Source organism: Meles meles, chromosome 7 (genome assembly GCF_922984935.1).
Source record: "Meles meles chromosome 7, mMelMel3.1 paternal haplotype, whole genome shotgun sequence".
NCBI lineage: Eukaryota > Metazoa > Chordata > Mammalia > Carnivora > Mustelidae > Meles > Meles meles.
The window spans coordinates 120,963,032-120,988,035 of NC_060072.1; the positions used below are offsets into that span (position 1 = coordinate 120,963,032).

At 49.9% G+C, this 25,004-nt stretch overlaps 1 protein-coding gene across 1 annotated transcript in view; it reads left to right on the forward strand.

Annotated features, from left to right (window-relative positions):
• PROSER2 (proline and serine rich 2) overlaps nucleotides 1–5,266 on the forward strand; it is a 43,591-nt gene extending 38,325 nt beyond the window's left edge. The window contains exons 3-4 of the mRNA XM_046010569.1: nucleotides 130–370; nucleotides 2,041–5,266. Coding sequence (XP_045866525.1) covers nucleotides 130–370; nucleotides 2,041–3,047 — 1,248 coding nt within the window. The 3' untranslated portion in view covers nucleotides 3,048–5,266. The remainder of the gene's footprint in view (nucleotides 1–129; nucleotides 371–2,040) is intronic.
• The last annotated feature ends 19,738 nt before the right edge of the window (nucleotides 5,267–25,004 follow it).

Genomic DNA, 25,004 nt, shown 5'->3' on the forward strand with positions numbered 1-25,004 from the left:
ACTGCGAGGGGGCTGTGGATCCTCTTGGGCGCTGGGTGCAGATCCCAACTTTGTCTTGTTTTCTCGCTTGAGCGAAATGACTGTTTGTTTTTTCCCCTTCTATTCCCAATCCCCAAACCTATCGTACAGGATGACGAGAGTCTGAAGTACCTGACACACGAGGAAAAGGATGTCATCCTGTTTTTCGAAGAGACCATCGATTCCCTGGAAGACGACTTTGAGGAGCAAGTCCTGTGTGATGGCCACTCTCCCGGGTCTCTGGAAGAGCATGCTTCCGGTCACTCAGAGCCGGGAGAGGTGATCGATTTAGTGCAGCCAGCACCAGAGATAGGAGAACCAGAGTGCCTCCTGGCTGGGACAGCAACAGCAGGTGAGGACGTCCCCTGTGTGTGGCCAGAAATGATGCTGTGGGGCTCATCAGGTTTTTGCAAGGTAGAAACATGGTCTCGCTAGTTTGAGTGTCCAGCCAAGCAGATGCTTTCGTAGTGTATTAGGAGACAGCCTCTGAAGGGAGTTTCCGAAAGGGCCAGGATAAAGAATGACACTAGCTGGCCACACGAATCAATTCTTATGTGAAGGAAGGAAGAAAGGAAGGAAAAAGGAAAGGAGAGAGAAAGAAAGAAAGAAAGGGAGGGAGGGGGAGGGGAAAGGGCGAGAAAGAAAACTGGAAATGAATTCCAGGTGTAACAATTCATTTTACAAAGAAAGCAGACAAAGTACTTTTATTTTAGCCCTTAGGTTTGATCTCTGAGCAATCTTATACCCCTGTTTCTCTAGCATGACTTTTCAAAGTAGGAGTATTTGAACTGAGAAGTCTGCTGGTGCAGGAAAACAGGAAAAGAGCAGACAAGAGTTTGGCTCAGCATCTAGTAGGTTGTGGGTTTGTAGGTTTGCTTGATTCCGGGCGGCCTCCAAGAAGAGGCATGAATTTTGTCTTTTGAATCCTGCGAGAAGACCAGACAGGATGGATGAAGTGGGATTGTCTGGCACTGTTTTTCCTGATTGTTAAAGATCCTCGAAATAAACTTCGGCAAGGAGATGAAGATTGGAAGGATGAGGGAGAAACAGAAGGGAAAGTGTTTTGGCTGTTACAGCAAAATACTGCCATTTGCCACAAACCTCTAGAAATATATTTTCTTTCATGCGTGCACGTGTGTGTGCGTGCGAGCTACGTGCACAAGGCTGGGTGTTACACCAGATTTCACAGACTGGGGTTCTCGGCTCTAGTGTGGAGCTTTGCCTGTAGCCATGTCAGCAAAGAAGAGACTGGATAAGAATTTCCCGTTTTTATCACACTTCTTTGAAGTGTACTTCCTAACGTTAACTTGAACCTGCTGATCCTTTAAAAAGGCCAGATTGTATTCTAGTGCCAAGGGAAACACTCACCGAGAGAAAGCCGCCCTGCCCACCCGTCTCTACCTTGACATTTTCAGGGCAGTGGCAGTTGCCTTCTCTGGCAGGCGCTGTGTGAGAGTCTGAGACTAGGGATGTCTGAGATGCGGCGCGCAGTTCTGCCGCGAGGGATGGGTGTGTGGATATGGGTGCCCACGGTGTTGGGTGGCCTGTGATCCATATCTGTTAAGGATATTGTAAAGGCTCAGAGATGTATTGAGTTGACCCAGGGCATCTGACACAACCAGCTAGTCTTCATCTAGAAAAACCTGATGTGGGGGTGTCCCCCAACCTTCCCGCCTCCATTTTCCCCTCAGCAACACCCCCTCCTGAGGTGGGTTGTTACTCTGTCCTGGTCCACACCTCCTTAGAAGCACACATGCTCCGTGTACATCCCAGGGGCTGAGCCTTCAGACTGGCATCTTCCACCATCCCTGACCCATCATGCCTTCTCATCACGTGGTGGTGAGACTCACAGGGGAGGTTCTCCTTGGCTGGGCCAGGGAGGTTAGCTGACAGGATGCTGACATTGCTGCTGATGTTGGCTTTATGTCCCTTGGAGGCCCTCGTGAATCCAGTGGGAAGGCAGTGGGATGCATTTGTTTTTACCTAACGTGGTACCTGATGAGGATTCTGCCTCCTTTTCAGGGACTGGTCCTGTTGGGAAGGAAGACATTCCTGTCCTTGAGGGCAGGAAACCAGAAGCCGGGGATCCTCCCTCGCCAGACCCAGCAGCTCCAGAGGCCCCTCCTGTGCCGCCCTCCCAGCCTGTGGCCACAGCAGCCACGCCCCCTAGGAAAGAGCTGCTGACCCCCACTCCCCCCTCAGAGCACCCCAAACTGCCCCGCTCCATTCCCACTCCCCTGGTAATCGCTCAGAAAATGTCTGAGAAGGTGGCAGGGAATGAAGGGCTTCTGCCTGTGTCCCCCTCCAAGGAGAGCAAGCCAGGGGACTGGAGGACACCGCCTTCGGGGAGCCCTCGGCATGGGGACCCTTTCCTGTGGCACAAACACACAGCCCAACCCGCGCCCAAGATCCACCGCTTCCCAAGCAACATCAGCGTGACCAACAGCGCAGGGAAGGAGTTCAACAAGACCATCTCCAAAGCAGCCGTCAACGTGCAGGAGCGGAAGGCCCGGGTCTTGGCCAACATCAATGGCGTCTCTTTCCTGGCTGCGGGGGAGGCAGAAGACCGGGCCCCCAGGGCTGAGGTTGCCGAGCTAGGGACGCGTGGCCAGAGCAAGCCAGGCCCCATCCACGATGCCATGTCCATGCGGGTGGGCATCCACACCGGCACTCTGCAGTCCAGAGGCGTGCAGACGGAACAGTGCCCGCCATTGGCCAATGGCTTCCAGAGCATCCACGACGTCCTGAAGAGTGAGCCCAGTGCCTTCGTCTCGATGGGGAAAACTGTCACCTTCCGTCCAGACCCGGCACTGGCCGGCAAACTTGCACGGCAGAATGCCAGCAGGAGCCTTTACGAGCACCGGCAGCCAGACTGCAGCCAGGATGCGAGGAAGCGGTCGGGGTCGCTGCCCAGGGCTGTTGGGTTCAGGCCCCAGGGTATCACTGTCCAGTTCTCTGGCCGCGGCTCCACGGAGGAGGCCCGCCGGGAGGCCCTGCGCAAGCTCGGCCTTCTGAAGGAGAACTTGTGATAGAGGGTGGGGCGGGGCTGGAGAGGCAGGATGGCCAGGCCCATGTGGCCTAACACAGATGTGCCTGCGTGAGGAGCAGTGGCCACGGTCCCAGGGCTGTGCCCTGTGGAGGACAAGAGATGACAGGTGCCAGGACTCCACGGTCCGGGGCGAGGGAGTGGGGAAAGGAAGTGTGCCCGACTCCTCTGCCAAGTCCGAGCAGGGCGATCCTTCTGGGAGAGTCCGGCCTCCTATCTTGTCTTCCTTTTTCCTGGAGCTCAGAGAAGAGCCCTGAAAACCCTAAATGCCATATCTTTTTTTTTTTTTTTTTGGATTTAGAAGGAAGGGGATTGGATCTGATCTGTTATTCTTCAGTCTCTCATCTAGACTCTTATCCCAAGGAGGGGACACCCAAGGCATTTAGATCTCTTACACTTAGTTATCCATGAAAGGGATTGCCTCTTCCTTTTCTGAGAAAATAAAACAGAAATTCCCGTTCAATTTTTATAACATCTCAGAGCATCTCCCTTGGTTTTTCTATTTGTTTCTCAGGGGTAAAGGTTGGTGTGTTGGCCCTAGATGTGCCTTTGTTTCTGGATATAATTTGGTTTACCCATGTGTTGCTTTGGGTTTTTTTTTAAGTTGAATATTGAAATGAACCCTTCAGAGTATAATTTACTGTAATTTTGAGTTACAGGAATGGAATGGGAAGGCTGGATTTGGAAAAGGTGGTAATTTTCAATAAGCAAGTCCCATCAGACTATGGGGGCTTTGTCACTGGGAGATATGTGGGTGAGCACGTATGGTGTATATACCTATCTGTAATGTGTGTTTATGGAAACTTGTGTTCACACGCACATACCTTCGTGAGTCCACATCCACAAACGTTTCAAGACCCTATCAAGTAACTACAGGATGTAAGCCCTTCCTACTCTCTCGATGGACACAGCTATCCCAGCTACAATGGGAGACATAGAGACTGGAACCTTTAAGGACACATCTCCATCATCTCCAGAGTGCTTCTTACTCACCCATGGGTCGCTCTGTACCCAGGGAAGGTAATATTTCAAAGTAGGCTTCCAGAGAAGCAAGATAGTTCTTTTTTTTTTAAGGGAAGAACATTTTTAAGGATGTATCCCCTAATTTTAACCTAATTTTAAACCTCAATTTACCACCCAATTTGACTTGTGCATGTTGCAAGGTAGCTAGTGAACAGAAGGAAACAAAAACATTCTTGAGATCCCTCATGTTCTGTGAGCAAGATCTCAGGATTCGTTTTAAAGGGGAACAAAACCCCAGCAAGCTAGGTTCCACAGTTCTGAGTACTGCTTTTCTCCCAGACTGTGTGTTACATGCTGAGTTGTAGCCACAAGCATGTTATTATTAAAACTATTTAAGGCTGGAGTCTTAAGCCTCTAAAAATAGACTGGGAAGGGCCCCAACTGCAAGTCATGCCCTTTTGTTACTATGTCTCAGTGAGTATCACAGACTTGGTTGCCTCCTGTTGAGTATTATTTAAATTAAAACTTTTAAACGTGCCTTAAAGCACATCTTTCATAGTATTCAATTTGCCTTGTAAGTTACATAAAATGATTGTCAATTTTTCCTTAGAACTACAGTATTTAGTGTCTCATCCAGCCCATGTCCTCCTAAAATAATCTTATAGATTCGCGATGGTCTTAATTTACATAGGTGCTTTGATTTTACAGGTTTTCAAAATAGTTTTTATTGTATTCCTATTTATGTTGGATTTTGTTTGAAGAATTCTTGAGGGCTGTATTACCCTTTCATAAAGTGAGATGCCATATACAGTGTTTAAAAGAGGGTCTTGATATGGCTAACATTTTAAATATCCTTTAAATATGAGAATTATCTCTTGTATGCTATCCTATGACTTCACTGTGATTAAGGTCAACATGACTATGTATTAGTATATTTGTTCTCATGATGACAGTTTTGAAAAATAAATTTAGAGATTTGTCTTAAGTATAAACAGCTTTGTTTTTGCATTTTATACTTGCACCCAATTATTTTCTTTTAAATGGTTATATCCTTCCCTTGTATTTATTTATAATTATACTGGCTGTTACTCTGGCCATTTCTTGTGCCCAAAACCCTAGTAATTAAAGGCATGTGTTTTGTACAAGATTCAAATGATAGCTATTAATGCTGTAACCTGTATACGTATCATGTTAATAAAATCATCTAGTTTGGGGGGCCCTGGGTCGCTCAGTTGGTTAAGCACCTGCCTTCAGCTCAGGTCATGATCCTGAGGTTCTGGGATGGACATCAGTCTCCCTGCTTAGCGGGGAGTCTGTTTCTCCTTCTGCCCCTCACCCTGCCCGTGCTTTCTCTCTAATAAATAAATAAATTAAATTAACCTCTAGTTTGCAGTGAGGCATTAGTTCCCTTTTCATAACTATGTGATAGGACATTCACAAAGGCTCATCTTCAAGGGAATGTTAAGGATCACATTTCAAAGCAAAACTGTAATGAAAAGAAAAGATTAGTCTCAAGTGCCCAGGTTTTTTTTTTTTTCTTTTCAAAGTGATACCTGTAAATCACATTCCGTTTTTATGAAACTCTTTATCTTAATATTTTAAATTGGGGGGAAAGAAGTCCTGCTTTTAGGAAGGTATGTACACATGCCACTGAAGTCTCCTCCGCACACAGTACTACTTTGCAGATACCACAGCAACAATCCACACACAGTACTACTTTGTGGATTCCAGAGTAACAATCCACACATAGTACTACTTCACAGATTCCAGAGAAACAATCTGCACACAGCACTACTTCGTGGATTCCAGAGTAACAATCCACACACAGTACTACTTCATGGATGCCAGAGTAAGAAGCTGCACACAGCACTACTTCCCAGATTCCAGAGTAACAATCTGCACACAGCACTACTTCGTGGATTCCAGAGTAACAATCCACACACAGTACTACTTCATGGATGCCAGAGTAAGAAGCTGCACACAGCACTACTTCCCAGATTCCAGAGTAACAATCTGCACACAGCACTACTTCGTGGATACCGGAACAACAATCTGCACACAGTACTACTTGTGGATTCCAGAGAAACAATCCAACACAGTACTGCTTTGCAGATACCAGAGTAACAATCTGCACACAGTGCTATTTCCCAGATACCAGAGTAATAATCCGCACACAGTACTGCTTTGTGGATTCCAGAGTAACACGCACACACAGCAGTACTTCGCAGATACTAGAGCAACCATGTCTGTTCCTGTCCCTCCTCCTCCCTGCACCACTGTGTGGCTCGTCTGTGCTCCCTAATCTGCACAAACTGAGAGAAAGTCTGATCTCTGCTCTTGTCCCCCAGCTGGCATTGTTCTCTTTCAAGACCCATTGAGGAGAAAGAAGGGGTGTCCTGAGTCTGTTGAGGTACACGCGGCGGAGTTCTGGCCTGAGCCTGCTCCTGCTCTCCCTTCCCCGAGCAGCACACACAGTCTTGGGCGGTATAGGATTCTTCACACAAAATTCCTCGTGAGGGGCTCCTAAGGTCAGCTCCCCATTTTCATGAAGAGGTTAGTGGAGTTGATAAGTGAGGCCTCAGGAGACCCTCAGGATTGGCCTTTTTACATGTAAAGAAATCAGAAAGTTATTCTCTTCCTTAAATTCCCACAGCTCTGGCTATGAGGCCTTTGACCCTTCAGAGGATTTGGTGGTGATATTTTTGATACAGGTGATCTAAGAAATCAGTTCTTGATATTTATGCAAGAGGAACGTAGGGAGAGAAATAAGATAAATATGAAAACAATACACTCTTATCAAGAAAGGCGTCCCTGCTGGGCAGGGTCCCTAATGGAGGCAGCAGAATGAGGCATTGTTTCCCTAGGAGTGTTTTTGACCACCTGGAAAAGGCTTAATACATTTCTCTCCCTCAGCTGTCCCTTGAGATCTTAAATGTTTGTCATCAAACCCTGGTGTTCCCTGAAGGCTCGGAGCTGGTTTGCTGTGTTTTTCCTCTGCTCTGGCCTGTGACCCCCGCTGCCTGCCTGGTGGGGGAGGGGTAGGAGGAAGGGGAGGTGTGTGGGGAACGCTCACCTGTGAAAGGTTCGTGTTGTCATTGAAATGACAAGCCACCAAACAGGTTCTGTTTGTTCTCTTCACAGCAAGGCTTTCTTGGGCTTTCAAGTATGGGAACAAGTTGGCATATCCTTTTCTAATCTACTCGCTGGACAAGCCCTGCTTTCAGATACCTGAGAAAAGAGAAGGCAGGGCTCTAAGCCACCGAGTCCTGGGAAGATGGGGACTGGAATTGCATTGGAGAGGTGGGGGAGGGGGAGTGGCTGAGCCAGGAAAGCAGCCACCTGCTGCCTCAGCTGACCAGTCCAGTGCAGCCCCTGCCTCCCTACCCCTTGCCAGGTTCTCCCTCTTCCCTAAGAGCAGCAGTGGGGCTAGGGGGAAAATCTCTCTGTCTACATGAGAAAAGGCAGGATAATGACCTCAAGGCACTTCCCAGCCCACGCTTTCAGCATAAAAATGGCCAACCTGTGTGTGTGAGGTTTGTGGTCCTTCTAAAATGTCTCTTTATTTAAAAACAGATAATAAAACTCTTCCCTGCATATTCCAAATTCATGAGACTTAAGAAATGCCAACCGCTGCCGTCACCAGCGGGCTCACTCGCTGTCCTGGCTACTGTCCTTCTAGGGAGGTCACTGACGACCCCAGAAGCCAGGCGGTGCCAGCCCCATGCAATAGCATCGGCGCACCAACCGGACTAGCACAGCTCTGTAAGGATCTCCTTTAGGCCTGCTTATCATCTGAACCGCAGGAACTTTCTATTCAACAATGAGCTAAAGTATAGCTAAAGCTATAAACAATGAGCGGGGAAACAGGGTGATTTTCAGAAATGGCCCAGAAAGCCAAAATGGCAAACACGTGTTCGCTAAGCTGGGCGGGGCAAACCAAAAATGGCCCTGAGGTAGGAGCAGGGTCCACCAACTACCCTCCCCCACTCGGAGAACGGTGCGATCCTGGGGCGCCTCCTAGTGTTGCTTTCTGCCTTCCGATTCCCCCAGTGCCCAGACCTGTCTGCCAGGGGCCCCCAAGGGCCCTTCTGCTTTGGGGGCATGTCAGGATCTAGAGCAAAGCTGAGTCTGAAGCAATCTCCCTGCCTCCATGGCTGAGTTCAATGTAGGTTTTCCTGATTCCCACCGCTTCTTCAAAACGCTTAAGCCAGCCATTTCCCCAGCTGACCATGTTTCTGAAGTTCAGAGAATAATTCCAAAGGGGAAATCCACCCTTGTTTTGTGGAGGACCTTGGGGGTCTACTTTCTGGGCACTGGAGCTCCTAGTGTGGCCACTTAGGTTCGGGATTCAGCGGTCACCCCCGCCCAACACCCCCTGTCTGCACTCAAGGTGGGGGCTGGGCCGCTCTGGCCTGGAGGGCCAGAGGTAGGAATTCACATTCAGAAGCAGAGGTTAATGGAACTTAGTCCTTGATAAACATGTCACACTTCATAAACCAGCCTCTCGGTTTGTGGGTCAAGCACAGCTGCCAAGGGTAACAACAGAAGTTCTGGAAATAATCTTTAAGGGGTGGGGTGAGTGAGCAAGGAATCCATGTGTCAGGCAGAGAGGCTCCCAAGCACAGGGGGCCTGTGTGCACACACGTGTGTGTGCTGGCATGAGCGTGCACATGCGCTTCTAGGCGATGGGTGAGATCCGTCCATGGGATTCTCTGACTGCCGCTGAGTGGTGTGCGCCCCTCAAGTGGGGGACATGCAGCGGGAGGCTGGCCCTTGTTACTAGAGATGCGTTCCAGTCTCCGTGGTTTTTGTACATCACGTCACACCTCATGGAACCCACACCCCGACGTTATTGGGGTGGTAACGATAGAAGGTTCTCTCCTGCTTTCAACGGGTCTTCCCGTGGTACATGGCTTTCCAGTCCATGCGATAGGACAGAATCTATCCTGTCACTTAGACATCTTTTGGTGTCTATGCATTTTGAAGTTGGGGGGAGATAACCTTTGCTTTGTGAAGACAATGTCAAAGAGGAAGAAGGTTTAGGAAGGGCCTCCCCAGCCGGACTTGCCATGCCGGCCGGGGAGTCTCACCTCCCTGGGGCTTGCTTTCCAAACCCAGCCTGGGGTACCTCGGCCAGGCTCTTCCCAGCTCACCATCCCTGGGTTTGTGATATATCTTGTAAGGCCCTTTATTCTCCAGCCCAATCGTAAAAACCAAAGGAACTCAGCTGAAGTGTTAGTCATGGACAGCAGTTGTGCGAAACTAGTAATTCATGCAGCTTAGGAGGAGAACCAAGTGGTGCTAAATAGGACCGTGTTTACCGATTCGTCCAGCAAGTCTTCGTGTCCCTCCCTGTGCCCCACACTGTGAGTGGTGCTAAATGTCACCGCCTGTCAGGTGGGTGTGAGGACAGCATTCACAGATGAGAAAATGCGGACTCCTTCACAGGGGATGCTGGGTGGGGGTGGGGGTGGGGGATTAGTGGGTCCATACCCTGGTGGCATGGCGTGCAAACTCCCTGCTTCCCACACCTTCTGTGAAGCTGCCTGAGCCTCTCCAGGCTGATGCCTTCCAGGTATCCCTTCTCCCAAGTGTGGAGAGGGCTGACCCTCTTCATTGTCACCAAGAGAGGCCACCATCTTGTGTCTCCTCTCCAGAGCCCTTCTTGTCTCCCATGCAGCCATTTCCCGTGGTGTGCTTTCTGTCCCTGACTCGCTAGGGCCCATCCCCAGTTTACAGCCATGCCTCAGCTTACAGGGACTGGAGGGTGGGGCATCGCTAGGGAAGGAAGGGAAGGCAGGTGAGGACTGTCATTTCCACAGTCTGGCTTGGTTGAAAGAGCGTTCCAGTGGGCAGAACAGAGATGGAAAGAGGAAAGGGAAGCGGGTTGTGTTCCTGGGCCTGAGAAGGGCCCTTCCGCGGGGCGGGGGTTGCATGAACCTGCTGCTGCATGTGACCTCTGCCTGGGGGGATCCAGTTCAAAGCAGATCCTTTGGCTCCATGCCTCCACTCCCTCCTTCAGGGCTTGCTCCTGGAATCCAGAATTGCCAGTCGTGGTTTCCAACATCCCCGTGTACAAGCCTCCCACGCACACACTGTACACCCAGCTAGCCAAGTTCGCTGGGGACATTGCCCAGGCTGCTCCTTGGCAGTCCTTTGAAGTTGTGGTTGGTACTGGAAAGGCAGCCAGGCTTCAGTGGAAAGTCTGGGACTCAGCTGCCCCAAGCATCAGAGCTCAAAGCAGGGCAAGGCCCTGCAGAGGCCCACACCCGGCCTCAGCCTCTCCCCCTGCCCGAGGCCACCCAGCTCTGGGTGGGAACCCCTCTGGAGGCCGCAGGGGCTAGACTTGGCTTCACCATTCTAAATCTCTAGCCGCACTCCACTCAGGACAAGGACACAACTGCAGCACAAACTGGTGGTCCTTCCCCGATGGTGTCAGGAATTATTGCACGTCTGCCAACATTTGTAGGTGACATTGAAATTTTGTCCACCTTTTATTGGGATGCACCAGCTCTCAGAGAACTGGGCATCTCCTCACCTTGAAAGACTCTACATTTCTTCTAATAATGACTGTTGCTGGTGTTTATTTTTTAAATTATTTTTAAGATTTTATTTATTTATTTGAGAGAGAGAGAGAGAGAGAACAAGCAGGCAGAGAAGAGGGAGAGGGAGAAGCAGGCTCCCCACTGAGCAGGGAGCCCCACATGGGGCTCCATCCCAGGACCCTGAGATCATGACCTGAGCTGCTTAATGGACTGAGCCACCCAGATGCCCTCTTATTGGTGTTTCAATTGTGTTTTGGTACATTTCTTCCAGGAGTAACTTCTTTCAGTGCTAGTTTGGGCCAGATTCAAAAATCACTCAATTTTATCTTTAAACCAGCTTTTCTTCTCAGCTGAATCATCCACAGGCACAGTGATTCCAAACAACCACTTGCTGTTTCTAGAAATCAGATCCACCTTCAAAGGTATATTTTGCGCTAAGTGCACTCTGCCTGATTCCAGACTCCACGCTGAAACCCAAAGGGCTTCATGAGGAGCAGAGACCACTGACAGGACCAAGCGCATCCCAACCTCAGAGAGAAGACTTGAGAAGCAATGAGCGCCACCTCCAGAGGCTTACAGGGCAGTCAGAACAGGGAATCTGAGGCAGCCACAGAGATTACACGAGGCAGATTTCAGCTCCAGACAGGAAATGTTAGGGGCTTTGAGCTGAGTGAAAGGGAGAGAACTGTTCATGGGAGTGTGAGGCCCATCTCCGTGGAGGTGTGTGAGCAGGGACCGTGCAAGCACTCTGGGACAGGAAGGTGCCAGGAATTGCACTCGGTGTCGCCCCTTCCTAATCTGAGATCTCGTGATGTGTTCATATAGAGCAGGCTTTGTTGCTACTCTGACCTGACTTTGAATCCCAGCCCTGTGACTGTTGGCTGTATGACTTGACTTCTCTGTGCCTCACTTTCTTCACCTGACAAAACGCGGGTGACCCATACTCCCCTCATAAGGTTGTTGTGGGACTGAATAAAATCACATATGCTAAGTGTAAGCCTGGCACACACAATCACCATCACCACCATCACTATCATTACCACCATTGCCACCACCATCAGTATCACCACCATTACCAGCATCAGCACCCATTGTCGCCATCACAACCATCACCATGAGCACCATCATCATTACCACAACCACCATCAGCATCACCACCGCCACCATCATCACCACCATCACCACCAACATCGTCACCATCACAACCATCACCATTACCACCATCACTACCATCATCACCATTACCATTATCTTGATCACCATCATCCGTACCATCTCCACTTCCACCATCATTACCACCGCTAAGTCTGTGTCAGAATGCCTATAGAGTCTTCTGGAATGGCCCTGGGCAAGTCTAGCAGCAGGAAGGGTGAGCAGGCACCAGCCTAACAGCCTCATTCAGATACCACTGCTCACCACGGTCCCATTCCTACATGTAGTCTGGTGGTGACTTCAGCAATGAAACAAGTTTTAGATTTAAGTTCCACTGCCTACTGAGAAACAGAATTTTGCGACTTTCTAAAAATAAGTCTCCAGAGTTTATTTTCCTTCCCCAGAACTGGGTAGGTCTGGCTTCCTGCTTAGATACACAACATCAGAGGACACCCTCTTCCAAGTTCACACTTTTCCATGTCTCCTTTCCTTTCCCCATGGAACTCACAGAGCTCCTCTCGGAGCTGGGCTCTCCCGCCACCTCCCAGGGCCTCCTCCCAGATGAGGAAGTGCCCAGCCCAGCCTCGCGCCCAAAAGGCTCCAGGGAACACTGGGGGATTGTCCAGTCAGAGCCCCTTGGCCGCCTCACTGCCCAGGAGGAAATGCTTATTTTGAGCTCCTGGGCTGGCCAGACTGTGGCGGTCAGAATTTCCACCCTACACAGCACACTCCCAGCCAGTCCTGGCAGAGGGAGGTGCTAGGGCAGAATGCAAGGAGGGGTGCCTCTTCAGCCAAAGCCTCCGGGGTGGGGCCACCGGGAAGCAGGTGGAGTGATCCAGGCCCAGTCTCACCTGCCTCAAGTCAGGAGGCCCTGGGCCAGTTCCTTTCCCTTGTTGCACTCCCTCTGCCTTGCTGTGCACTAGCTCTTGCACCAAGTCACAGTTGTTCAGCCCACTGTGACCCAAGCCAGGTCTCCTTCCAGAGCGCAGCGCTAGACCCTGCATCCCTCCCTCCAATAAATATCCTCCTGGAATTTTCTTCTGCGACTCAACACCCCCTCCCTCCTAATGGACCCATCATAGCTTTCTCAGCACTCCGGTGGCAATGGGAATGGCAGGTGACCCTGGTGCCATGAAGAGAGGTGAGCGTTCCAGGAAGACCTGGGCTTGAGGGTCCACTACAGTGCTCACCAGCCATATGCCCTTAACGTACTCAGGTGAGAGATTCTGAAAGACGGAACAAGATAACAGATACGCCTAACTTCGGAAAACTGCTAGTGCTGTAGTGTTGGGCAGTGGTTCTCCAACTGTGTTTCCCCTGGCCAGCAGAATGAACACCATCAGGCACTTTGTTAGCTCCTGGATGGTCCTTCCATGTGCCTCCCCACTGCTGGGTATGGCAGCTGGCACATGGCAGGTGTTCATTTAATAGCTCTTACACAGAATAGGTGTGTGAACACTGAAAGATAGGACTAACTCAGAAGTATTACAATGAATGTATGTTGTTTTATTACTGAGAAAGCAGATAACCTCATTTGAGAAAGAGAGGGGAGTGAGGGGAGACAGAAAAAATAGTAGACAAGGGCTATTATCTTTGGCCTGCCTATGATGGCTACGGGGGAGAGGATCATTGGGAAACTTCATCTAGAAAAAGGGCCTACACTCCCTCACTGCATCTCTGGGTCTCCCTGGAATGGACCAAGAGATCACACGTTGGCTGTGATCGGCATCCATTGGTTCATCCTCTGAGTATTTGAGCAGCTATGATGCGCCATCCTAGGGGCTAAGGATAGTGTGGTGAGCAGGGCACACACAGTCCCATGTTCCCAAGCTGGCAGTCCAGGGAGAAGACAGGCAAATAAACACAGTCATTGCAAGAAGGTAGAAAGGGAGAGGGAAAGTATGGGGACTAGGGGACAGAGGATGGGGCAGCGGGCAGGGAAGGACTCTGCTTGGGGAAGGTGACCGGACTGACTTGAAGGGCATGCAGGAGTTAATGGGACTACAACAAGTAGAGCGTTCCAGGCAGAGGGCACAACCGGTACAAAGGTCAGAGGCAAGTGAGGACAAAAGCAGCCAGAGTGGAGGGCACATTTGAGGTGCTGTCCGTCCCCTGGTCCTGGCATAAAATATGGTGTGAGGCAGGGCTGCAGTCCCTGCCATTCAACAAAACACTCTCCAAATGCTGGAGAGACAGCAGAACAGAGACAGAGCCCAAAATAAGACCAAGACCCTTGGGGGCTTACATCCTAGTGGCCGAGACAGAAACAAACCATAAGGCCAAGAGCTGTGCTTCAGGGCAAAGGGTAAGAAGTCCTGGAGGGAATGCAGGTGGAGGGAGAAAGGGTCGGGCCCAGGAGGGTGACGGTGGCGTCATGGCAGGTAGGTGGAGTCAGGAACATGTCAGCTCCCCTCTCACATTACCCCACCACTCAGGGCTCTGCGATTTCAACCAGGTGGCTCCAGAATGCTGGTTTACAATCAAAGAAAGGAAAAATTGCCAGGCTTTCAGGGGAGACTGGAAAAAAAGACAAAAAGAGTACAATGCGGGTCGCCTGGGTGGCTCGATCCGTTAAGTGTCTGCCTCCGGCTCATGTCATGTTCTCAGGGTCCTGGGCTCAATCCCCACATCGGGCTCCCTGCTCAGTGGGGAGTCTGCTTCCCCTCTCCCTGTGCCCCACCCCCACTGCTCATTCTCTCTCTCTTGCTCCTTCTCTATTGCTTTCTCTCACTTTCTCTCAAATAAATAAATAAAATCTTTTTTTAAAAAAGAGAGTAGTATGCCGTGCTGTGCTATAGCAATAATATACATTTTGTACATACTATACCATATATACTACACAATGCTATATTAATGCTATGCATACCATACTATGTTACACATATTATACTACACATACTTTAGTATATAGTAAATTGTATATAGTATAGTATAGCATAGTATAGCATGTATAATATAGCATAGTTTACTATAGATTACACTACATATATCATACTTTACATAGTTTACTATGCTATACTAGTGCTATAGCATAGTATAGTTATATAATATAGCATATTGTACTCTATGTAGTACACAAAGCTATACTGTGCTATATATATACTATACCTACTATTGCATACATACAAGACTATACTATACCATATACAATAGACTATATTAATATACTAATATACAATATGCTATACTACTAATAATATACTGATACACTGTACTATACTATACCATGCCATTATACCATAAAGACCAAACTATGCTACACTAATGTTATGCTATGCTATACATATACTATACATACTATGCTAAAATTGCACTATACCTGTTAAACTACACATACTATACTATGCTATATTAAGCCCATACTATTCATACTATACTATAGTATAGCCTAACGCCTGACACATAATCCATGCTTCATAAATGTTTGTAAGACTGAGCTAAGGCTTCTCTACCTGATATTTGGGAAGGAGGTCCTCTTTTTTTCTGTTTGCCTTTGGGACTCAAGTTCTACACCCTGAAAGTATCACTTCTAAAATTGCCTCTCCCTCCCTTCAAGTCTCAGACCTGTTTGGATACGCTTGGAGGGAAGCGGTAAATGACGGGAGCAGGGAGGGTGCTTGTGGCTGAAACATCAGCCAGGCTAATGACAGTTAATGGGAGACTGAATCCCACACCCCAGTCATACCTGTTGATCCTCTGATGAAGGAGGGTGTTTGGTGGGCGTGCCTGCTGGGCTGGTGGCCTCAGAAGACCTCACCATGAGTGGGTCCTAACCAGTTATCCTCTAAAATGGGGCTTGGAACAAAAGGCACCTTGGATTCAGACTTTATTCTATACTTCCAGAAAAGTGTCGGGAGGCAGTCCGCATAGGGAAAATGAAGATGGGCTCTTGGCCTGGCCCCGCCGCTAACATGTTATACAAGCTGGTCCCAGGCCACCTGCCACATCTCGGCTGCCTGGTCCCAGTCCACATGGTCCCAGTCCACCTGCCTGTGTTAGTCAGGATAGGTTAGGTTCTGCTGTGGTAACAAGTGAACCCCAGGATCTTAGAGACTGAACAAATAAAAGTTTCTTTTACTGAGTCACCTTGTGGGCCAAGCAGCTCTCCTCTGTCATGTCCTACCTGATCCGGAAGACTTGGCCTCCAGGGTCCCCTTAGCAGAGAAGGAAGAGGCTTCTGGAAGGTTTTGTCTAAAAGGGGCTGGCATCCCTTCTACCGACACACATCCCACAGCCACACCCTGGTGTAAGAGGGCCCGGAACACGGTCCCTCCCCAGGAAGAGAAAAATGCATGGAGAGTGCACAGCGTCGCCTTCACTCACTCAACTATTAAATCCAGAAACTACTTAATTACGTTTTGGGAGGGGTACCTAATATGTACCATGGAATTAAGTGTTAGAGCTACAGAGATGTCCTCGTCCTGAAGAAGTTCAGTGGATGAGACAGACTGCACGGTTTATTGTGGGAGCAGCAAAAAGAGGCATGCAGCCCAGCCTGGGCCAAGGGGTGAGCCACAGCGCGTGCATAAGAAGAGCCGTGTATGCCTATGGAGATGTACACGTGTGTATCATGAACTTTCCTGATGTCAAGGACATGCAGCATGCAATTTATAAACATTGCTGAAATGCACAATATTCTACACTGTGCATTGCCAACTGATTCTCATAGAATGCCTTCATTGATTTTTGCCAAACCCTTGCATTCAGCCCTGGATTGACAAGCGGCCTTGCATTCCAATCAGCTCTCTCCCCAAGAAATTTATTGTCCTTCAGTCTGATGTGTGGTCTGCTCATAAGCTATCTCTCCCTTTCATGCTAATTATATCTATTAAACCAAAACATGTTTTTAGAAAAAGATTTATTATCTATTAGAGAGAGAGAGAGAGAGACAACAAGTGGGAAAGGCAGAGGGAGAGCAAACCCCAAGCAGATCCACACTGAGCATAGAGCCCGATGCAGGGCTCAGTCTCACGACCCTGAGATCACAACCTGAGCCTAATGGAGCCGGAGGCTTCACTGACTGTGCCACCCAGGCACCCCTAAACAGAAACCTCTTTTAATATGAGCAACTTCTTTGCTAAATCAGTTAAATTTTCAAATGCTGAGAAATATGCCCTCTGTTTTTTTGTATTATTCATCACATAATGGCTAGGGACTCCAAATGTGCTTTTGAGTTTAACCTGCATTACCAACATTTTCTTTCTTGCATCACTTTCTGAAGTATGGACAATCCACAAATCAAGACCTGGTTTCTAGAATGTGCCATTTCCATGGTGTGACCACTCCCACTGTGGCCACTTCCCAGCTACAGAGCTGACATCGTTGAAGACAGAGTCGGAAAGCAAAGTGCGGCAGGAAGCCAGCCCAGGGTATTTCCACTGGACAGAGAGAGAGGACATAAATCATATCAAGAGTCTAGGACATAACAATGTAATTAAGAAGAGATGAATTTAGGGTATTTATTGCCTTACTGAATGGTGGGTTCATATCATTTAATTTGGGGTGATGGCTGCATTGAACAGTTGGCCTGTAAAAGTCCTGAAAACTTCACAGTCTGTCCAGCCAGGCAACCTGGCCATTGCTGACACCCAGAGGCAGGTCCGAGGAGGCAGGAGCTCTGCCTGAGCTGAGTGGAGGCAAGCATGGGGCTTATTCCAGAAGAAGAAAGAAGGAGGAAAATGCAGGTTGGTGGGAGCATCAGCTGAGCCAGAGAAGGATGGAATGACTAGAGTTGGAACAGGGTGACCACCTAGCCTAGCTTGACTGGGACGGTCTCTGCCTGTGCTCATTTGTCCCAGAGTCCCCTTTTATTTTCAGAAGTGTTTGGTTTGGGACAAAAATGATACAGCTTCCCTCTACTAAGTGAAGAGCTGCAGCCCTTCTGGGACCCCAGGATCTCAGTATGCATGGGAGGAGGGGAGGAAAGGCTGGTTGGTGGGCAGGGAGGACAGGTAGCAGGGTGGGGAAGAGGAGCAGGGACGGAAATAGTGGTGGGAGCCAGGGAGGTCGCATTCTGGGAAGTCAGGATAGAAAGGGAAGGCTCTGGGATGGCAGGCAGGTGCCTAGAGAGGGTTTCTTTATGGGAGGAGCCGATCTCCAAGGCTCAGCCAGGGCCCAGGCAGGCCGGCCTCATCTAGAACCAGTGGCCGTGCTGTCGGCTGCTCACTGTAGCCTCACACAGCTGGCCAGGGGAGAAGCAAGAAATGCACATGAAATTCCAGTGTCTAGCACCTGGCTTCCTGACAATGAGGGAGGAGGTGGGCAGGATGGTGGCAAGTGGGATCACAATTCCCTTCATGGTCCATCTACTGCGGGAGGCTTGAAATTCCCAGGACAGGGGCACCTGGGTGGCTCAGTCAGTTAAGCGATCCTGGGGGTCCTGGCATCAAGTCCTGCATCGGGCTCCTTGCTCGGCAGGCGGCTGCTTCTCCCCCTACCTGCTGCTCTCCCTGCTTGTGTTCTCTCTCAGACAAATAAAAAATAAAATAAAATAATAAAATAAAAAGAAGAAACTCCCAGGACAAAGCAAGAGTACCCCCAGTTAAGAGTATCCTCTGAGGCTAGTACTGGGGTTTTCCCCCACAAAACTGGTTCATATCCTCCTCACTTTCACAGCCAGCAACCCCTCCTGAATGTCCCGAAGTCTAATCCTTCCTGAGCAACCCAGTCCTTTCATTTTCTCCCTCTTCGAGACAGAGGACAACAGGCCCTTCCCTGGGGGACAGAGCCGGGAGGCGGCAAAGCCCAGCTGTTAGCCCTCTGCTTCCCGGCAGCCGAGTTGCGCACACGATCCCACGTGTCAGGGCGAGTCCACGCTATCTCTGGCAAAGCCGCCCAGGAACACACTCCCAAACTCTAAATGTCCTGAAACCTTTGAGTCTTTCAAACATTCCATAAATAAGGCAAAGAAGTGAAGGAACATTCTTGGCCGTGAAGAATGAGAGGAAGACTGAGGGCTCTCCAAGCTGTGAGCCATGTCGCCATGTAGTTTTCACGGCTGCATTTCATAAAAAACTGAACGGAGGGATGACACGTCTAAGCGCTCTTCTGGGGACTCCTTCTGTGTCTGTGTGTTTCAGAGGACAGGTACGTAGGTAGGTAGATAGATGATAAAGTTCACACGCACAGATGAATGTACTGAACCTCACATCAGTCCTCAGAGATGACTACCAGAATCCCACAGCTAGCTGGCAAACGTCAGAGCTGAGATTTGAACCCAGGCACTGTTGCTCTTGACTGTGATACTAAGCCACTTTCCCATGCCCCGGAGCCGGGGTGGGAGGGGGATGTCCCATCACTGGACCTTTCCCACCCCTCTGGGACACACAGGAGCTCAGAGTCACATCCCTTGTAGCATTAGACCCAGGGTAGGCCCAGGTTGTGGGTCCCACAGCTTAGACAATTTGGGGGGTCCTCCTTGAAGACAAAGATGTCAGAAGTGTGACGGCAAATCATGCAGGCTGTGGAAGAGGCTGAGCAGGGGAGGTCCCTGCATTGTCAGCGACGTGGTGGATGGGCCCTGCCCTACAGCTCTGGGGCTGTTAGTCCCCTGTGAGCTATGCTAAGGCTTCCTGAAGTCTTTTCTGTCCACCGGCAGCTTGTCTGTCTCCCCCCATCTCAGAGGGGAATCTGCAAGGGGTTTGAGGGAAATCCCAAAATAGCCTGTACCCCTCTCAGCTCAGCTGGGGGGAGCACCGGAGGCTGGGAGCCCTGGGTGGTGCTGAGAGAGAGGCAGACCGGAAGCTGTGGGCACCGGACCTGCTTCCCGAAAGCATGAACAGCCAGGAGGGAGACGTGGAAAATTTTCTGACCAGCCCCGAAGCTGATGGGATCATTAAAATGTAACCCATCCAAGGTCACTCATGTGGCCTGAAGCTCATGTGGAAGCACAGAAGGAAAAAAAAGATCTGTTCTCTCTTGACTGCCACCAATGGCTCTTCTTTTTAAGAGATGCAGACAGGGTCACAGATGACCCAAGTCAGAAAGCCTCAGTCTCTAGGGAATGGTCTGTGTGATCATGGCCACAGGTTGTCTTTGGTTCCTAAGCTTTAGAGACCTTCACCGCTGACTGGAATATTCCATCATCAAAGGTTCTCATAGGCTCTTCCTCCCTCTGCCTTCCCTAACAGCAAGGACAGGCAAAAACCATGAAGGTGGGGAGGGGAAGGTGATGTGGGGAGGGGAAGGTGACGTGGGGAGGGGAAGGTGAGGCTCCATGGGGGAGGGGCCACACTGCAGGGGAGGCCAGGGCAGAGGGGTTGCCGGGGGCATTGGGCGGGAGAGGGCTGTTGAGTGTAGGTAGTCCAGCAGAGGGTCCCAGAGCCAGGGAGGGTCAGGGAATGGCATCCTTGTGGAGGAGAGGACAGCAGGTGACAGCAGGTGAGTCACACACAGCAGAAATCGAAATGTTAAGGACAATGAGAGCCAGCTTTGTCCACGTCTGAGAAGAGGGCTACCCACACAGAAAGGAGAAAACTAGGGGGAACCCTGCGGTGTTGGGCTGGAATCAGAGATGCTGGATGTTTCCAGTCGACATCAAGAGAAGTAGAAATAGACTGGCCGTAAGCGTGTGTGTCCCAGGAACAACACTGTAGTATCCGCAGCCACGCGTGGCGCCCAGACGCAAACTTCTGAATACCACTATAAGAGGAGACTGGTCTGTGACACATATTAAGGATGGGATGGCAGGTGACTCGGGGGTCTGTGGTGGGGGAGACTGATGAGACTGGACCCCACTCCAACACAGGGAAGTCGGGGTAAGGACCATTCCCGCCCAACGACCCCACAGAACTCTTGCTGAGTGCAGACCAGGGGGCTAAGGGGTCCAGGTTGGGGATGAGGAATTTGACCAGACAGCCAGGGTGGTTGGTGTGGGCCAGATGGGTGGTGATAAACTGACTTAGCATGGTTCTTGCTCAAAGTGGATTCCACAAGGACACAATGACAGAGAGGGAGCCCGCACTGGGCCCAGCAGCACAGAGTTCAGAGGAGCCCAAGTAAAGTTATATCAAGGGGAGTCTCTGTCACCATCCGCTGTCACCTGGAAAAACTTGGGGCTTTTGAGAGGAATGGCTGCTCCAGATCTTGGGACAGGAAACTGCAAGATCAGCCTAAAACGTACTTTTGTGCCAGAGCATCTGGAAGTGCTCAGCGAATGACAGGGACATCTCAGAAAGACACAGAAGCCATCTGGAATGGGCTCCCGCTGACCACACTGGGGACAACCAGAGCGTCAAGACACATGATAATAATAATGAGTCAGAACCCACAGGACGGACTCGGAAACCACAAGTCCACACATATGCCAATTAGTTAATTACATCAATTAGTTATCATAATCATATTTAGAATTAATTAATTCTATTTGAGGAGTAAATGGATATTTCCATGGTTTCAAAGTGCCTCCCCACAAAAATACTGAATAATCACAAACGCAAACTGGCTTCTCATGAGGACCTGGCAGATGGACCCTAATCAGGGAACCAACGTTCCAGGTGTGATAGAGCAAGGGGAGACCACGTGGCGCTGAATCCAACGCGGTGACCCGAATCCCTGAGGGACACTCCACACACAACGGAGTCTGCGGTGTTTGAAATCTAGACACCAGGCAAGCGCACGAGACCCATACGGACGGCAGGAGACAGAAGAGAGCTCACAGCCAAATGATTCTCTGCTGGATACGTCTGGTCAGAGGCCATTGCTGGAAACAGTGGGGGGATCTGAAGGGGCCAGGATGCCTGGGCAGTAGGAATGGAGTGGACACATCTCCCGATTTGATGGGTGCTTTGTGATCATGTAGCAGAATGTCCTTGTGTGTGGAGATGACAACGCCCAAACGTCCAGAGGCGAACGAGGCACCATGTCAGCCATTTATCCCCACGTGGACCTGGACAAATATTTATACCGTGTTTGCAACTTTTCTGTAAAAGTTTGAGGTCATTTCGAAATGCACCAATCAGTCTTCCATAAAAGTATGGTTTCCGGGGATGGCAGGGAGCTCGACAGATTGGCTAGTCGGGCCCCCTGTCCTGGGGCCTAGATGGGTTTTATTACCCCATTTCACAGAAGAGATAGTTGAGACAGAGCAGGAAGCATAGTGAGACTTTGGCCCCTTTTTCGTAAATGGGGCTAAAGGAGGGGATGGCAGCAGACATAAAACAGCACAGGCTGCCCCTATACATTTTCAAGGGGCGCCCCTCCACTGCGACCCTGCATTACACCATGGGGTCCTTTCCTGGTCAGGGAGTCTCCACACTAAAATCAGAAGAGGAAAACGTAACAGAATTAAGTGTGGACTTGACAATCAGGGCTAAACCCAGATGGTTGGGGACCTTCCGTCGATCTTTAAGTTCCTCTCAAGAAAAGAAGCTGCCTCTGTGGCCCATTTAAGTGCCGGGGGCCCATGGGTGCAAGGGGGTTGGGTGGAGAAGGAGTTCAGGAGAAGCCTTCTCCAGGAGAGAGGTAGAGATCGCTCGTGAAAAGACACTGATTTTAGGGGAGACAAGGATGTGTACTTTAGGGCAGGGAAGAGCTAGAAGATGAGGCCATGGGTTCGGTGGAAAGCAACAGGAGACCCAGGGAGGCTGCCTGCGCTGCTCTGGCCCTTGACCATGAGATGGTCTCCTCTGTGCCAACCAAGCCCCATAAGACCACAAAGTCAGAAGATGCAATGTCAAGTTCATGATTTAAAATGGAACACAGTGGGGTGTGTGGGTGGCTCAGTGGGTTGGGCCTCTGCCTTCAGCTTGGGTCATGATCTCGGGGTCCTGGGATCGAGCCCCGCATCGGGCTCTCTGCTCAGCAGGGAGCCCGCTTCCTCCTCTCTCTCTGCCTGACTCTCTGCCTACTTGTGATCTCTGTCTGTCAAATAAAAAAATAAAATCTTTAAAAAAATAAATAAGTCAAAAACAAAATGGAACACAGAAGTTGCTGAGGTCCCGTGGCTGCTGTGTGACAGGTGGGATGGCTCTGGGGATGCAGGAGGGGCACCGGGCTGGAAATCCTTACATCAAAAGGTGGAGGGGCTTTCCCTTTAAGTCAGACTCCTTGAGACATCAAATCAAAGATGGCAGTCATTTTTTTTTTTTTTTTGGCAGTCATCTTTTAAAAAATGCAACGTGCCATAGACTTGGATAGAAAGAGTGCTCCCAGTCTCCTGATGGGTGACACACAGGGTGTCAAGGCCCTATGAAGAGCGGCTGCTGTCATTCGTGTTTTTACATATAAAGAAACTGGTCCAGGGCCACTCAGCAACCTGGTCAGGACCAGAACGCAATCCATCCCCTGCCCTTGGGGTTTTTCTTCCTCTACCAGCTCTTTTCACCAACATAACTTCAGTTTGAGGGGCACCTGGGTGGCTGAGTCAGTAAAACTTCCAACTCTTGATTTCCACTCAGGTCATGATCTCAGGGTCTTGACATGGAGCCCCGCCTCGGGCTCTGCACCGTGCGTGGAGCCTGCTTGAGATTCTCTCTGTCCTGCTGCCTCTCACCCCCACCTTGTACTCTCTCTCTTTCTCTAGAGAAATGATAACAACACTAAAAATAACCTCAGTTTGAATGAAACAGAACCAGGTCTGGTCCCACTTTTTTTTTTTTTAAAGATTTTATTTATTTGAGAGAGATCACAAGTAGACAGAGAGGCAGACAGAGAGAGAGCAGAGAGCCCGACGCGGGGCTCAATCCCAGGACCCTGAGATCATGACCCGAGCCGAAGGCAGAGGCTTTAACCCACTGAGCCACCCAGGCGCCCCTGGTCCCACTTTTCTAAGAGCACTGACAGCCTGCCTGAAAGTGGTCACTGGCTTGCAGGGAAGGAGGCTGCTTGTATGGTCTTCTCTTCCATCTTCCTACAAACTCATTCCAAAATTCTCTCCCTTTGAGACCAGGTAGATAAGGTCTGGCATGTGTGGAGCCCTTCTGGCATGGTGCTTCATACACAGGAGAAATGACAAAACCATCTGGCCCAAAGGACACCTGGGGAGCCTATCTGAGCTTTGAGCTGCATGAGTAGGACATCAGCTTCCCTGCTGTAACAAAGAGACCCAAATAATATTGGCTTGAGACAGAAATCTATACCTCTGTCATGTGAAAGACCAAATGAGCAGGCAGAGCTGGTACAGTAGCTGCACAACTGTCCGGATCCAGGATCCTTTAACTATCCGCTCTGCCGTCCTCAACGTGTGCTTCCATCTTGTGGCCCAAAATCGCTGCTCCAGTTCCTGCCATCAAGTTTGCATTCCAGCCATGAGGAAGGTGGCTTGGCAAAAAGCAAGGGCACACCACTTCCTTTTAAGGACATGACCCCGAAGTTGCACACACCTCATTCCCAAGCACACTGCATTTGCCAGAACTTTGTCCCACGGTCACACGCAGCTAAAGGCAAAGCTAAGAACCTAGCAACTCTAGTACTGCGTACTATGTAATAATAGTATCATGCAATATAGTGCTATGTAATAAATGCATACTGAGCACTGACTAATAATTCTGCCACATGGGTAATACACTTTAGCGGTTCAGAATGGAGAAGTCTTTTTCTCCAGTGCTCACTCTTTCAGGCCTAAGCTAGACCCAATTTTCTCTGCTCAGAAGTGCACGCTTGGATCTGAGCCAGACTAGACCTGTGTGTGTGCCTCGCCTCTCTCAGGAATCTGTCCTAACATTCCACACTCTCTCTCTCATCTTATTTACATGCTTTCTGCTTTGGACTCAGCTTGGGCCTCCTGCTCTGTCATCAGGGAAGCTGCTGGGCAAGACTTCACCTGCCTTCATCTGGCCAGGGAGAGGTGATCCCAAGTCCAACTCCCCAAATCCCCTCCCCTCACCCCCACTGCCCCAGGAGAAACAAGCCTCCCTTGGCCAAGAGGGACTTTTCCAGCTCATCCAGCAGCACCCCCGTGCAGCCTGTGCTGTGGGCAGGAGTCAGAGCCAACCCTGCCGGCACCTAGGGAAAGGGAACAAATCACCGTCCCCTGCATGTGTGCCCTGTGTCAGTGGTAGATATGCCCAAGAACCACAGGGTGAGGGCCCAGCTGCACACATGACTGGCAGCTACATCCCGCATTTCTTTTGCAACTGAGCCATTTTGGAGCATCCTTGTGTACTGAGAGAGGTGACATTTGGCCTCAAACACTGGGCATTCGGGATGGCTTCTGCAGAGCATGGAGATATGGCAACTCAGAGTCCTGTGTTTAGCAACTCTGTGACCTGAAGAGCAGTGCAGCATGGTGGGGAAATACACAGGCTTTGGAACCAGAATTTCTAGACTCTGGTCCTGGCTCC